Source organism: Gymnoscopelus braueri, assembly GCF_963280865.1.
Source record: "Gymnoscopelus braueri genome assembly, chromosome: 8".
Classification (NCBI taxonomy): Eukaryota; Metazoa; Chordata; class Actinopteri; order Myctophiformes; family Myctophidae; genus Gymnoscopelus; species Gymnoscopelus braueri.
Genome location: NC_137609.1, coordinates 56,470,341 through 56,485,769, shown reverse-complemented (window position 1 = coordinate 56,485,769; position 15,429 = coordinate 56,470,341). Strand labels below are relative to the sequence as shown.

At 42.5% G+C, this 15,429-nt stretch overlaps 1 protein-coding gene across 1 annotated transcript in view; it reads right to left on the bottom strand.

The window, feature by feature from the left end:
• Positions 1–631: 631 nt before the first annotated feature.
• sipa1 (signal-induced proliferation-associated 1) overlaps positions 632–15,429 on the bottom strand; it is a 52,155-nt gene continuing 37,357 nt past the window's right edge. Inside the window, 8 exon segments of the mRNA XM_080434616.1 lie at positions 632–3,037; positions 5,343–5,421; positions 6,176–6,239; positions 6,651–6,749; positions 11,056–11,179; positions 12,394–12,520; positions 13,240–13,469; positions 14,467–14,632. Of these exon segments, the coding sequence (XP_080290742.1) occupies positions 2,894–3,037; positions 5,343–5,421; positions 6,176–6,239; positions 6,651–6,749; positions 11,056–11,179; positions 12,394–12,520; positions 13,240–13,469; positions 14,467–14,632 (1,033 nt within the window). The 3' untranslated portion in view covers positions 632–2,893.

Below are 15,429 nucleotides of genomic sequence, written 5' to 3'. Positions count from 1 at the left end.
AGGCTCAGCTGAGATAGATGTGAAAAATAATAATAATAATAAAGCTATGCTTTGGAAAATGGTCTCAAATAATGTAAAGCATCCATGATTTGAACATATAAATGTACATTTCCAACTTAATGTTTATGTCCTAGGGACTGACTATATGTAGCTATATGTTAATAACTTAATGTTTATGTCCATAGGGACTGGCTATATGTAGCTATATGTTAATAACTTAATGTTTATGTCCATAGGGACTGACTATATGTAGCTATATGTTAATAACTTAATGTTTATGTCCATAGGGACTGACTATATGTAGCTATATGTTAATAACTTAATGTTTATGTCCATAGGGACTGGCTATATGTAGCTATATGTTAATAACTTAATGTTTATGTCCATAGGGACTGACTATATGTAGCTATATGTTAATAACTTAATGTGTATGTCCATAGGGACTGACTATATGTAGCTATATGTTAATAACTTAATGTTTATGTCCATAGGGACTGGCTATATGTAGCTATATGTTAATAACTTAATGTTTATGTCCATAGGGACTGACTATATGTAGCTATATGTTAATAACTTAATGTGTATGTCCATAGGGACTGACTATATGTAGCTATATGTTAATAACTTAATGTTTATGTCCATAGGGACTGACTATATGTAGCTATATGTTAATAACTTAATGTGTATGTCCATAGGGACTGGCTATATGTAGCTATATGTTAATAACTTAATGTTTATGTCCATAGGGACTGGCTATATGTAGCTATATGTTAATAACTTAATGTTTATGTCCATAGGGACTGGCTATATGTAGCTATATGTTAATAACTTAATGTTTATGTCCATAGGGACTGGCTATATGTTTGAGCATGTTCAAATCATGGATACTTGACCATATGTTTCAGAGCGTTTTACAGTCTGCACATTGATTTTATACTTTATTTTCTTTTACATTTTGAAATATATTATTATCCAATTTCACACTGAGGTGACCTCTGACCTGACTCTTCAGACGGCCAGTCGTCTGGTTTCTCTACAAAGCTGTTGAGGTTTGGAAGAAAACGGCTACAGACGGGGGGCTTTGGGGGGAGGGGGGTGGTGACACTTTATAAGTTGCTTGATTCATTTAAATTGTTTGTTATTGTTATTGTTATTTAAATATGTTATATTCATTTTAACAGACACGCCCCCTTCCTATACAAACCCAATGTAACTTCAATCTCTATCTGAACCATGATGGAGTCCTTGGTTCTGGAGACTGATACTGTCCTTCTAATGCGTTTTATTATTATTATAATATTACATCTATGACGAAAAAACACGGCCCACTCATCCATTAGGAGGGCAGTATGAGTCACCATGTGTTTTCATAGAATCCATCATGGTTACAATGGAGTTTGAAGTTACAAAGGGCGTCAAATATCTAAATACTGAACCAAGCAACTGATAAAGTGTCTGAAACACAAAAGCCTGAGTAGACGATAAAATGACCACGAACATGTCTGTCTGTCTGTCTGTCTGTCTGTCTGTCTGTCTGTCTGTCTGTCTGTCTGTCCTGTCATTGTTACAGCTGTGTACAAATGGACACCCTTACGGGTCCATTTGGTTCCATTTGTCCTCTCAGAGTTACAGGCCTGTAGGAATCGTCAAGAGAGAGGTGTTTAAGGAACCAGAATGGACCCTAGTCTCCACGCTATGATGCAACTACCGGACAGAGATCTCTACCGTTCACATACATTACAGGGGAAATAATAATAACAATAATAATATATACAACTTTTGGTCATTTCAAAGAATACACCAAACATGCTATACAGTGTCTCTCAATCTGAAATTGCCGCTTTCTTTTTTGTTTCCTTTTTTCCTTTTTTTTTAATGCAGGTGCTATCATCATCATCTAGCCCGACATGTCAAGTATTCAAAGCGAGATTAAAATGTGCGTGTGTGTTACTGCGCGCACGCAGGCGCGCCTCACAGACACACGCACGCACACGCTAGCAAAAGCTCTCTTAAGCGTTATAGCGGCGCCTACGCCACAGCACCGGAGCTGCCCATTGGTCAGTCTATCAGCACCGGAGCTGCCCATTGGTCATGAAGGTGGGCGTTAACCGTCCGTCCGGGAGGATGTGGGAGTCGATTTGCATAACTGTACTTTAGACCCGTAGCAGGTGCACCAGACCACACACTGATTGCAACGTTAATAATGATAATAATAATAATAATAATAATAATAACGTACGGACTGAATGAGTGAGTGCACGTGATTGTAGTTGCTGAAGGCGTGCACGTGATGGCGTGCACGTGGAAATCCTTTTTTGTAGACGTGTAGAACAATTTATTCCAATGTTGAATGAATGAGGGGATGGTTTGCAGGTTCGTTCGCACGGTGAAGGCGTGCTTGTGTAAACACACGCACACGCACACACAGACACACACACACACACACAGACACACAGACACACACACACACACACACAGACAGACACACACCAAAACACACGCGCACAGGTGAGTAGAGCGTTTAGCTCGTGCATGTCCGTGTTTGCAGGTGTGTTCGTATAGTCTGTACACACACACACACACACACACACACACACACACAAACATAGATAGTGTCACGCTTGCGCATGTCTATGAGTGTGTGTGTGTGTGTGTGTGTGTGTGTGTGTGTGTGTGTGTGTGTGTGTGTGTTTGCAGGCGTGTTCATATCTCTGTGTGTGTGTGTGTGTGTGCGTGTGTGCATGTGTGTGTGTGTGCGTGCGCACACAGACGGCCGTGCCTTGCCGCGGTGAAGCTAGCAGGGCTTGTTGACGTTGCCGCGGTGAAGCTAGCAGGGCTTGTTGATGTTGCCGCGGTGAAGCTAGCAGGGCTTGTTGACGTTGCCGCGGTGAAGCTAGCAGGGCTTGTTGACGTTGCAGAGCAGCTCGGTGACTTTGATGAGGCGCGCCACGGTGCTCTGACTCTCCTCCTGAAGACGCTGGTTGTTCTGACGCAGAGACTGGACCTCCGCCTGCAGCACCGCCTTGTCCTCCTGTTCCTGTAACAACGTCAACAACAATACTACTCATCATTAAACTACTGCATGAACTACACCATAACAATACTACTCATCATTAAACTACACCATAACAATACTACTCATCATTAAACTACTGCATGAACTACACCATAACAATACTACTCATCATTAAACTACTGCATGAACTACACCATAACAATACTACTCATCATTAAACTACTGCATGAACTACACCATAACAATACTACTCATCATTAAACTACATCATAACAATACTACTCATCATTAAACTACTGCGTGAACTACACCAAACAATACTACTCATCATTAAACTACACCATAACAATACTACTCATCATTAAACTACACCATAACAATACTACTCATCATTAAACTACTGCGTGAACTACACCAAACAATACTACTCATCATTAAACTACACCATAACAATACTACTCATCATTAAACTACTGCATGAACTACACCAAACAATACTACTCATCATTAAACTACACCATAACAATACCAATCATCATTAAACTACTGCATGAACTACACCATAACAATACTACTCATCATTAAACTACACCATAACAATACTACTCATCATTAAACTACTGCATGAACTACACCAAACAATACTACTCATCATTAAACTACACCATAACAATACCAATCATCATTAAACTACTGCATGAACTACACCATAACAATACTACTCATCATTAAACTACTGCATGAACTACACCATAACAATACTACTAATCATTAAACTACTGCATGAACTACACCATAACAATACTACTCATCATTAAAGGGTCTACACCATGAAAATCACTTTTTTCTTGTTTTTTTGTATTTTTTGGGGTCCCCAGTGTCTCTTGTACCCCAAAAAATGTTTTTTTTTTTAATTCAGTCATTCCTTCTCATTTAATGGATTTCCAGAATGGGCGTGTCTGAACAGGCGATCTCAGAATGGAAATGTTTATGATGTCACAAACATTAATGATGGCAAACCCAATGTTAAATGAAAAGTGCCCGAATCGCTCCGAAACTTTTTCTACTAAGTGGGGGTCTACGAACAAATACTTCGGGCTCGGATTTTGGCTCAGCCCCCCGGAAGTGGGTGAAACAGGCACCTCAAACACTTGGTGGAATTGTTCAAAAATGTTCAAAGTGTTTTTTTTTCGATTTTGTATTTTTCTTAGATGCTTCTTTTTATGCAGAATTTTTCCTTTTTTTTTTTTTTTTTTAATATTTTTTTTAAATATTTGTTTTTATTAACAGACAGAATTGCTCAGTAGCCCCCCCCTGCACAAGAGGACGTTTTGGTATTGCAGCTGAAAGTGCTGTATAAGCCAGAGACAATTGACTTGGGATGAGTATATCTGAGTGATGATTTAGGCTCAAACCTTTTGAAAAAGGTTTGAGGGACATACACCATATGATATTAAATATCAAATATTTTTTTTAAATTCATGGTGTAGCTCCTTTAAACTACTGCATGAACTACACCATAACAATACTACTCATCGTTAAACTACTGCATGAACTACAACATAACAATACTACTCATCGTTAAACTACTGCATGAACTACACCATAACAATACTACTCATCATTAAACTACTGGTTATGTTAACGTTAATGTTAATGAATCTGTAGCTATATGCTAAATGTTATCCCTCATGCGTATGAATCTGTAGCTAAATGTTAATGAATCTGTAGCTATATGCTAAATGTTAATTAATCTGTAGCTATATGCTAAATGTTATCCCCATGTGTATGAATCTGTAGCTATATGCTAAATGTTAATGTTAATGTTAATGAATCTGTAGCTATATGCTAAATGTTAATGTTAATGAATCTGTAGCTATATGCTAAATGTTAATGTTAATGAATCTGTAGCTTTATGCTAAATGTTAATGTTAATGAATCTGTAGCTATATGCTAAATGTTAATGTTAATGTTAATGAATCTGTAGCTATATGCTAAATGTTATCCCTCATGTGGCGTGTGCTGGATTGGAACTGACTAGCAGTGCTCCGGAGTTATGTTAACAAGAGGAATATCCACTTTATTATCCACTCCACCACTAGAGCTGTTATGTTAACTAGAGGAATATCCACGTGTGTGTGTGTGTGTGTGTGTGTGTGTGTGTGTGTGTGTGTGTGTGTGTGTGTGTGTGTGTGTGTGTGTGTGTGTGTGTGTGGCCATGAAACAGCTGAAGTTATTGTGGGATTAAAAAAAGGTTAAATGAATAGAAATGAAAATGTTTTGGAACTGCACCTGAGACAGTGCGGTCCACCTTTCAACCGCGTACCTTCTGTAAGTCGTCCTGCAGCCTCTTCAGCATGGCCTCTAGCGCCGACACCTTCTCCTCCAAGTGGCCAGGAGAGTCACTGCAACACACAGAACACAGCTGTGGAACCGTAGTCTAAAACATTCCTTAATGCATTATCAAACACACAGAACACAGCTGTGGAACCGTAGTCTAAAACATTCATTAATGCATTAACAAACACACAGAACACAGCTGTGGAACCGTAGTCTAAAACATTCCTTAATGCATTAACAAACACACAGAACACAGCTGTGGAACCGTAGTCTAAAACATTCATTAATGCATTAACAAACACACAGAACACAGCTGTGGAACCGTAGTCTAAAACATTCATTAATGCATTAACAAACACACAGAACACAGCTGTGGAACCGTAGTCTAAAACATTCATTAATGCATTAACAAACACACAGAACACAGCTGTGGAACCGTAGTCTAAAACATTCCTTAATGCATGAAGACTGGCAACGCACCTAACCTTAGGGTTAGGGTTGTAGGAGTAGGGGTAGGGGTAGGGTCTTTAATGTGTTAGGGTTAGGGTTGTAGGAGTAGGGGTAGGGTCTTTAACATGTTAGGGTTAGGGTTGTAGGGGTAGGGTCTTTAATGTGTTAGGGTTAGGGTTGTAGGGGTAGGGTCTTTAATGTGTTAGGGTTGTAGGGTTAGGGTTGTAGGGTCTTTAATGTGTTAGGGTTAGGGTTGTAGGGGTAGGGTCTTTAATGTGTTAGGGTTGTAGGGTTAGGGTTGTAGGGTATTTAATGTGTTAGGGTTAGGGTTGTAGGAGTAAGGGTAGGGTCTTTAATGTGTTCACCCACCTGTCTTTGGAGTCTCTTAGCTTGCCGTCTGTCTGGTCTCCCTGAGAACCGTCTGCTTTACGGTCTGTGACACACACACACACACACACAGACACACACACACACACACAGACACAGACACACACACACACACACACACACACACACACACACACAGACACACACACACACACACACACACACACACACACACACACACACACACACACACACACACACACACACACACACACAGAACGGTGAATAATAAGCAATAAGACTTAGATGGCTGATGTCACACAGTGTCACTTTACCAGAAATCATGCATTTTTCTAAAAAACTAAAAGTGTCATCAACACTGTTGAATCAAAATGTTGTGAAAAGTCTTAAAGTTAAAGTTTGAATAAATGAATGTTTGTTTCTCTACCTTCTCTGGACAGACTCCTGAGGTCTAAAGTAACAGTGTTTAAGATGTGTATGGGAGGAGGTTCTCTACCTTCTCTGGACAGAGCCTCCAGGATGCTCCTGCAGGCTGTAGCCAGGTCAGCGATGGACTGCCACTCCTCCTCAGTAGACTCTGTGGTCTCTGACAGGACTGGATCACACAACAAGATCACATTACTGGTCTGTAAGATCACATTACTGGTCTGTAAGATCACATTACTGGTCTGTGAGATCACATTACTGGCCTGTAAGATCACATTACTGGTCTGTAAGATCACATTACTGGTCTGTAAGATCACATTACTGGTCTGTAAGATCACATTACTGGTCTGTAACAGGTGCAGATTTAGACTGCCTATTTTCCGTAGTTTTTGGACATTTGTAAAGTATAAAATCGGACTTCAGTGGTTAAGGGATTTACAGTTTGAATAAAGGTTAAATGAAGATGAAATGATTATAATAATGTATTACTGTAGGTGTAGTTGCTATATATGTTACAGGGTGAATGGAGAACCAGGGTGATTGAAGAAGGCTCGCTCGTTTTTACCCACCCAGCAATTCTGTAGAAGAAACACTAGAGGGAGCCACAAGCCAGGCTTGTGCACAAGCCAGGCTTGTGCACAAGCACATATGGCCGTGACCACCCACACACACACAGTCACACACACACACACACACACATGCGCGCGCACGCACACGCGCTCATGCTTTCAATGGACTGTTAAGATACTTTTATTGTGTTCTGCTGGCTTTTGTTTTAGTTTCTCCCTGACACACACACACACACACACACACACACACACACACACACACACACACACACACACACACACACACACACACACACACACACACACACAGTGATCCATGAAAAGAACTATTCTGTCCCTATCGGTTTACAAATCAAACGGCGCTGAGTCGACTAGTGGAGCGTCGGCCGGTCACCGCGGGCACTCGCGCCTGGAGGCGCGAGGGCGCGCTTCCTCGGCCTCAAGCTCCACTAAGTCGGCGCGCCGTGCGTGTGAACGCGTGTTCAGCGTTCCCCTCATAGATATTATGGTTCCCCTAGCTTAGCTTCCTGGTTGCTATGTGGGGGGGAACAACAAAAGACAGGTCTCCGTCGGCGCATCAAAGCCCCGCCTCTCCGCGCTCTCCTTCTCCTCCTCGGAGGAGGAGGAGAAGGAGAGAAGGAGAGGACGGGACGGTTTAAAACGCGAGGAGGAGGAGGAGGAGGAGGCTCCTCTTCCTCGCGAGCCTCGCGTAATAACCCCCCGCCTCGCAGCGCCGTCCTCCTCCTCCTCCTCGCGAGCCTCGCTAATAAACCCTGTCTCGAAAAGCCCCGCCTCGCCCCGAAGGAGCCCCGTGCCTAAAAACGAGCGCTCTGTCTTCAATCACCCTGGATCTCCATTCACCCTGTGACATATATATTACTGTAGGTGTAGTTGCTATATGTATTACTGTAGGTGTAGTTGCTATATGTATTACTGTAGGTGTAGTTGCTATATGTATTACTGTAGGTGTAGTTGCTATATGTATTACTGTAAGTGTTGCTATATGTATTACTGTAGGTGTAGTTGCTATATGTATTACTATAGGTGTAGTTGCTATATGTATTACTGTAGGTGTAGTTGCTATATGTATTACTATAGGTGTAGTTGCTATATGTATTACTGTAGGTGTAGTTGCTATATGTATTACTGTAGGTGTAGTTGCTATATGTATTACTGTAGGTGTAGTTGCTATATGTATTACTGTAGGTGTAGTTGCTATATGTATTTCCCTTAGGTTATATGTTGTTTGCTTTGCCCTTGTGATTGTGTGTTTCTATGTGGTTCTTATAGGACTTGGGCTTTATGCACAGCAGCCATATTGGAAATAAATTGGGCCTCTTCCTTACTTCACAGGTGTTACCAATGATACTAATGAAGGCTCTGTTCCATTTAGTGTAGCACTGTGGTTCTCAAACCTTTTCATTCCAAGGACCCTCATAACTCTGAGAGTTCACACATTGAGCCTTCATTAGTGTCATTGTAACAACCAGAATGGAACAGAGCCTTCATTAGTGTCATTGTAACAACCAGAATGGAACAGAGCCTTCATTAGTGTCATTGTAACAACCAGAATGGAACAGAGCCTTCATTAGTATCATTGTAACAACCAGAATGGAACAGAGCCTTCATTAGTGTCATTGTAACAACCAGAATGGAACAGAGCCTTCATTAGTGTCATTGTAACAACCAGAATGGAACAGAGCCTTCATTAGTATCATTGTAACAACCAGAATGGAACAGAGCCTTCATTAGTGTCATTGTAACAACCAGAATGGAACAGAGCCTTCATTAGTATCATTGTAACAACCAGAATGGAGCAGAGCCTTCATTAGTGTCATTGTAACAACCAGAATGGAACACAGCCTTCATTAGTATCATTGTAACAACCAGAATGGAACAGAGCCTTCATTAGTGTCATTGTAACAACCAGAATGGAACAGAGCCTTCATTAGTATCATTGTAACAACCAGAATGGAACAGAGCCTTCATTAGTATCATTGTAACAACCAGAATGGAACAGAGCATTGGTAACAACCTGTGAAGGAAGTAAGGAAGAGGCCCAGTTTATTTCCAACACGGCTGCTGTGCGTAGAGCCTCACAGCCCTTTAAAAAGTCCTTTGACAGTCCTTTGACAGATCCCTGTCTGCTGCACCTCCCTCCACACTACACTCACTCATCCTTACACACACATTACACACACACACACACACACACACACACACACACACACACACACACACACACACACACACACACACACACACACACACACACACACACACACACTTCATTGCTTCTAGAATGTATTGTTGACATGTAATCCTGTGAGTATTGACATGCATGTAGCATGTAGCATGTAACATGTAGCATGTAGCATGTAGCATGTAACATGTAGCATGTAGCATGCACTGACACAATGGGGTTCCAGCATTCTGTGCTGTTTAAACCATGACAAAGAGCCTCCACAGGGTGGTGCTGTTGTCTTAATATACCAGCCTGTCTCAGTGATGAAGTGTCAGGCAGGTGGGCTCAACCTTTTCAGGCTGTGACCCCCAAAAATAATCAAAAATAATCATATTTGAACTGGGGACCCCCCAAAATAATCATATTTGAACTGGGGACCCCCCAAAATAATCATATTTGAACTGGGGACCCCCCAAAATAATCATATTTGCACTGGGGACCCACCAAAATAATCATATTTGGACTGGGGACCCCCCAAAATAATCATATTTGAACTGGGGACCCCCCAAAATAATCATATTTGAACTGGGGACCCCCCAAAATAATCATATTTGGACTGGGGACCCCCCACCCTGACAAGCACTTGGAATCGTAGGAGTTGAGGCATTACATTGAGTTTGACTCGGTTCCACAAATATTGTGAAAACAACGATCTACAAGCTCACAACGAGAGAGAGAGAGAGAGAGAGAGAGAGAGAGAGAGAGAGAGAGAGAGAGAGCAGATGGTGTTAAGTGAGAAGCCCCTTTATTTTGGGGGGAGGGGGAGGGGGGTGCCTAATCCCCCCTACCTCCCATCTGTCTCCTCTTTATCCCAGCATGCAGTGGGGTATGGGGGGGGGTGATATTAGATTATAGACACAGAGCAGATGAAACATGAGGGACAAAGGAAGAGAAAACACTGTTGTACCACGTGTCCAGAAAACAGCAGATCTACAAGCTCACCATGTCGGGAGCTTGTAGATCTGCTGTTTTGGCATGTGACACCATTGTACGACAACTTATCAAATCTAGGTGAGGTGGAGGGTGGGGTGGGTGTGGTTAGGTGAGGTTGGGTGGGTGTGGTTAGGTGAGGTGAGCAGAGCGACACAGCTGTAGAACATCTACTGAACCTTTCATCCTTTATGTCAGGAACCCTGTCTATGATGAGATGCTGTGTTCAAACTGACAGACAGACACCTCACCTAACCACACCCACCCAGACACAAAGATACAGACTACCATCAGTGTGTTCACACTGACAGACACAAAGATACAGGCTCTACCATCAGTGTGTTCACACTGACAGACACAAAGATACAGGCTCTACCATCAGTGTGTTCACATAGACAGACACAAAGATACAGACTACCATCAGTGTGTTCACACTGACAGACACAAAGATACAGACTACCATCAGTGTGTTCACACTGACACACACAAAGATACAGACTCTACCATCAGTGTGTTCACACTGACAGACACAAAGATACAGGCTCTACCATCAGTGTGTTCACACTGACACACACAAAGATACAGACTCTACCATCAGTGTGTTCACATAGACAGACACAAAGATATATTAGTATATATAATGTAATATAGTATAAATACTTACTCTTAGTGATAGAGTTGTGGTAGTATATATATTAGTATATATAATGTAATATAGTATAAATACATACTCTTAGTGATAGAGTTGTGGAGGCTCAGAGCTCTGGAGTTCCTCTCTGCTCGGTCCAGACATGACCGCCTGGAGGACGAGTCACTGGCAGAGGCATGGTCCTCCTCCAAGTCTGTTAACAACGACTAGAAGAGAGAGAGACATGGAGTTATAGAGGGAGGGAGGGAGGGAGGGAGGGAGAGAGAGAGAGAGAGAGAGAGACACAGAGAGACAGAGAGAGACACAGCCCCACGCCCCCTTGGCTTTGGAGCCGCGTCTGTAACCACCCCCCCCCCACTTCTGTGACACACGAGGAACTGCCTCTCGCCTTAAATAACCCCCCAAACCCTGAGATACCTTAAATAACCCCCCAAACCCTGAGATACCTTAAATAACCCCCCAAACCCTGAGATACCTTAAATAACCCCCCAAACCCTGAGATACCTTAAATAACCCCCAAACCCTGAGATACCTTAAATAACCCCCCAAACCCTGAGATACCTTAAATAAACCCCAAACCCTGAGATACCTTAAATAACCCCCCAAACCCTGAGATACCGGGCGACTTGGTGGCGCGCAAAAGATAAGTGTTAGACTCTCAGTCCCGACAGGATGAGATCCAAATCCCACTCCCGACGTAATTTCTTTACCTCGTCTAAAATGTGTCGCAAATTATTTTATTAGCATTAAGGTTAGGTTTAGGCATTCTGTCCCCCCCCCCAGCGAGTCACCCCTCGCCCACCTGGTGAGAACAGACTACAGCAGTAGTTCTAATTCGACAAAAAACTATTACAACGACGGAGGCGTGCCGTCTCTAGCGGACTTAAGCAACGAGAGGCACCGCTGAGCGAGACGTTAGCCGTGCCGAACATTGCCAAGTCCGCTACAGCCGACTCAGCGCTGTTCGAGTTACGACGGAATCGGAAATGAAATAATATCTAAAATAGCAGATGTAAGAGGGATGGCATGACGCATCATGTTACTACGCAACATGACGCGTCATGTTACGTAGTACGTGTCATGTTGCGTAGTAACATGACGTGTCGGAATACGACGGAATCGGAAATGAAATAATATCTAAAATAGCAGATGTAAGAGGGATGGCATGACGCATCATGTTACGTAGTAACATGACGCGTCATGTTGCGTAGTAACATGACGCGTCATGTTGCGTAGTAACATGACGCGTCATGTTGCGTAGTAACATGACGCGTCATGTTGCGTAGTAACATGACGCGTCATGTTGCGTAGTAACATGACGCGTCATGTTGCGTAGTAACATGACGCGTCATGTTGCGTAGTAACATGACGCGTCATGTTGCGTAGTAACGCCCCTTTTAAATGTAAATGTGGGCGTTACCTGTTGGTCGTCCAGGGGCAGCTTGGGTTTGACGGCCAGGATGAGGTCAGGGGTCGCGTCTCTGAGCTCCCCCGTGTTCTCATAGATGTGTTCCTTCACCTTCACCCCTACGTTATCATATACATGTCTATGAGAGAGAGAGAGAGAGAGAGAGACATTAACAACATGTTCTCATAGATGTGTTCCTTCACCTTCACCCCAACGTTATCATATACATGTCTATGAGAGAGAGAGAGAGAGAGAGAGAGAGAGAGAGAGAGACATTAACAACATGTTCTCATAGATGTGTTCCTTCACCTTCACCCCAACGTTATCATACACATGTCTATGGAGAGAGAGAGAGAGAGAGAGAGAGAGAGAGAGAGAGAGAGAGAGAGAGAGAGAGAGAGAGAGACACAGAGAGAGAGAGAGACAGAGACACAGAGAGAGAGAGAGAGAGACACAGAGAGAGAGAGAGAGACACAGAGAGAGAGAGACAGAGACACAGAGAGAGAGAGACAGAGACACAGAGAGAGAGAGAGAGAGAGAGAGATCAAAGTAAACCTGGTGTTTCATGGGTAATGATGTTTTCATCAGAACATTAGAGTGTAAACAAACATTATCTTCTGGAGGATTCCAGTTGGATATTCTGCAGCTAAACATATTATAGATAATTCTATACTGTTTGTTCTACAATGAATCCCAGATATACAAGTGTGAAATGATTGTTCACCTACTCTGATGTGTGTCATGTGATTGGCTGATTGTTTTACGTACTCTACATGTGTGTCATATGATTGGCTGAAGGGGTGTTTTACATACTCTACATGCGTGTCATATGATTGGCTGAAGGGGTGTTTTACATACTCTACATGTGTGTCATGTGATTGGCTGAAGGGGAGCTGCTGTCTCTCCAGGGAACAGCTGCGCGTCATGTGGGCGGGGTTAAAGTCCTGGGCGGGGTCAGGGGGGTGGTCCTGCAGGGAGGTCGCCCGTAGCAACGGCAGGGTGGGCGGGGCCAGCAGAGAGCCGCCGTCCCCCTCCGACCGAGCCCCGCCCACCACGTCCACCTGGTCGCCTGCGTCCGGCCTCGGCGTCTAAGAGAAGAGAAGATATGATACTAAAATACTGCACTTTAAAGGGTTCACACACATTTTTAACCATGCATTTTCAATACTTTTCCATAACTTAGTAAATTACCTCGTTCCCAGGCATATAGTAATCATACAGCGCAATAATGAGGCTCTTACACCACTGTGCTCCAAAGACACCACTGTGCTATGCACCACTGTGCTATGCTCCAAAGACTATGCTATGCTATGCTATGCTCTTACACCACTGTGCTATGCTCCAAAGACTCCAGTGAAGGTGTCACGTGACAAAAAATAACAGATCTAACAACGTATCATTACGGTGCATCGTGTTGTCAGCTTGTAGATCTGTTCTTTTCTGCATACATCCTGTATAAATGAGTCTGCCCTCACGCAGCTCGTGCAGCGCAGCGCTACATTTTAGCATGTTTCACGTCATGTTACACATGTTTTGGGAAATCGATAATCAAAATCAATGTATATCCAAATATTTTCCAAAACATTTGATTCATTCCAAACCTTTTTCAGGCCTTTTATTGGAAAACTGATTTTGGAATGTAATGACCGTGGGAAGTCTGACTTTATACACAACTCACTTTAGTATACACAGATATATAGCCCTCTAAAACGCTGCTATTTTATTAGTGCAATAACCAAGAGCCAAGTAGTTTTAGTCTTAGCCTTAGTCTTTAATAGATCAAAAGTGATCCCCACCCCCACCTCCCACTCTCATTGGACAATACATTTTGTACCGAATAAATCCTAGGTTCACATTTCAACACCAGACCAAGACCATAGACCAAGACCATAGACCCCGCCCACTCAGAAAGTGGGCGGGGTCTATGGTTTGGAACCAGGCTAATACTTTGCACCTTTTGTACTTGTTTCGTACCTCTGTTTTTGTATTAATGCTTTATTTTCCCCGTGTAATGTAATGTCATGTAATGTAATGCAGTGGTGGAAAAAGTACTTGCATTGTTTTTTAAAAGACAGTCTTAAATACCTGCTTTTCTTCCTGGTCATCTTCCTCCTCATCATCATCTTCTTCCTCCTCATCGTCCTCTTCGTCCTCGTCCCTCTCGTCTAGGACCCAGGCCTCTCCAGAGTGTCCCTCCCCAGGCTTACGCTCTGCGTCTTTGATGGCTTTCTGGTACAGCTCAGAGAAACTCCTATAAAACAACAACCAGACCAAAACATCTTTGATGGTTTTCTGGTACAGCTCAGAGAAACTCCTATAAAACAACAACCAGACCAGAACATCTTTGATGGCTTTCTGGTACAGCTCAGAGAAACTCCTATAAAACAACAACCAGACCACAACATCTTTGATGGCTTTCTGGTACAGCTCAGAGAAACTCCTACAAAACAACAACCAGACCACAACAGAAAGATTTCTTTGGGCTATTCAAAAATAGCAGATCTACAAGCTCATAGCGTGGCACCGAGTGCCGCCCTATGAGCTTGTAGATCTGCTTTTCTTTTTTTTTATCGTGAAAATGCGTTCAAATCTTTTAATATATACTATATATAACAAGGGGTCCCTTGTTCCAGGGACCCCCCCCCCCCCCCCCCCCCCCCCAGAGGCAAAGATTAGAGTTACAAATGTTTTTGCACACATTTTCACAATTCTTTCTTTCAAAAATAGCAGATATACAATTGTGCACAATTGCTGTGCTATGAGCTTGTAGATCTGCTATTTTTTAATAGCCATATAAATGTAAAATGACAGATGCGTTCCCGGATTGAATGGGTTAAACAAATAACCAAGAAAGCTGATTTTCTTATATTTAAAAAAATATATATATATCTGAGTCTTTGATTAGACAGGTTGATATGAGCAGGTGTTCTGAGTCTCTGATTAGACAGGTTGATATGAGCAGGTGTTCTGAGTCTTTGATTAGACAGGTTGATATGAGCAGGTGTTCTGAGTCTCTGATTAGACAGGTTGATTTGAGCAGGTGTTCTG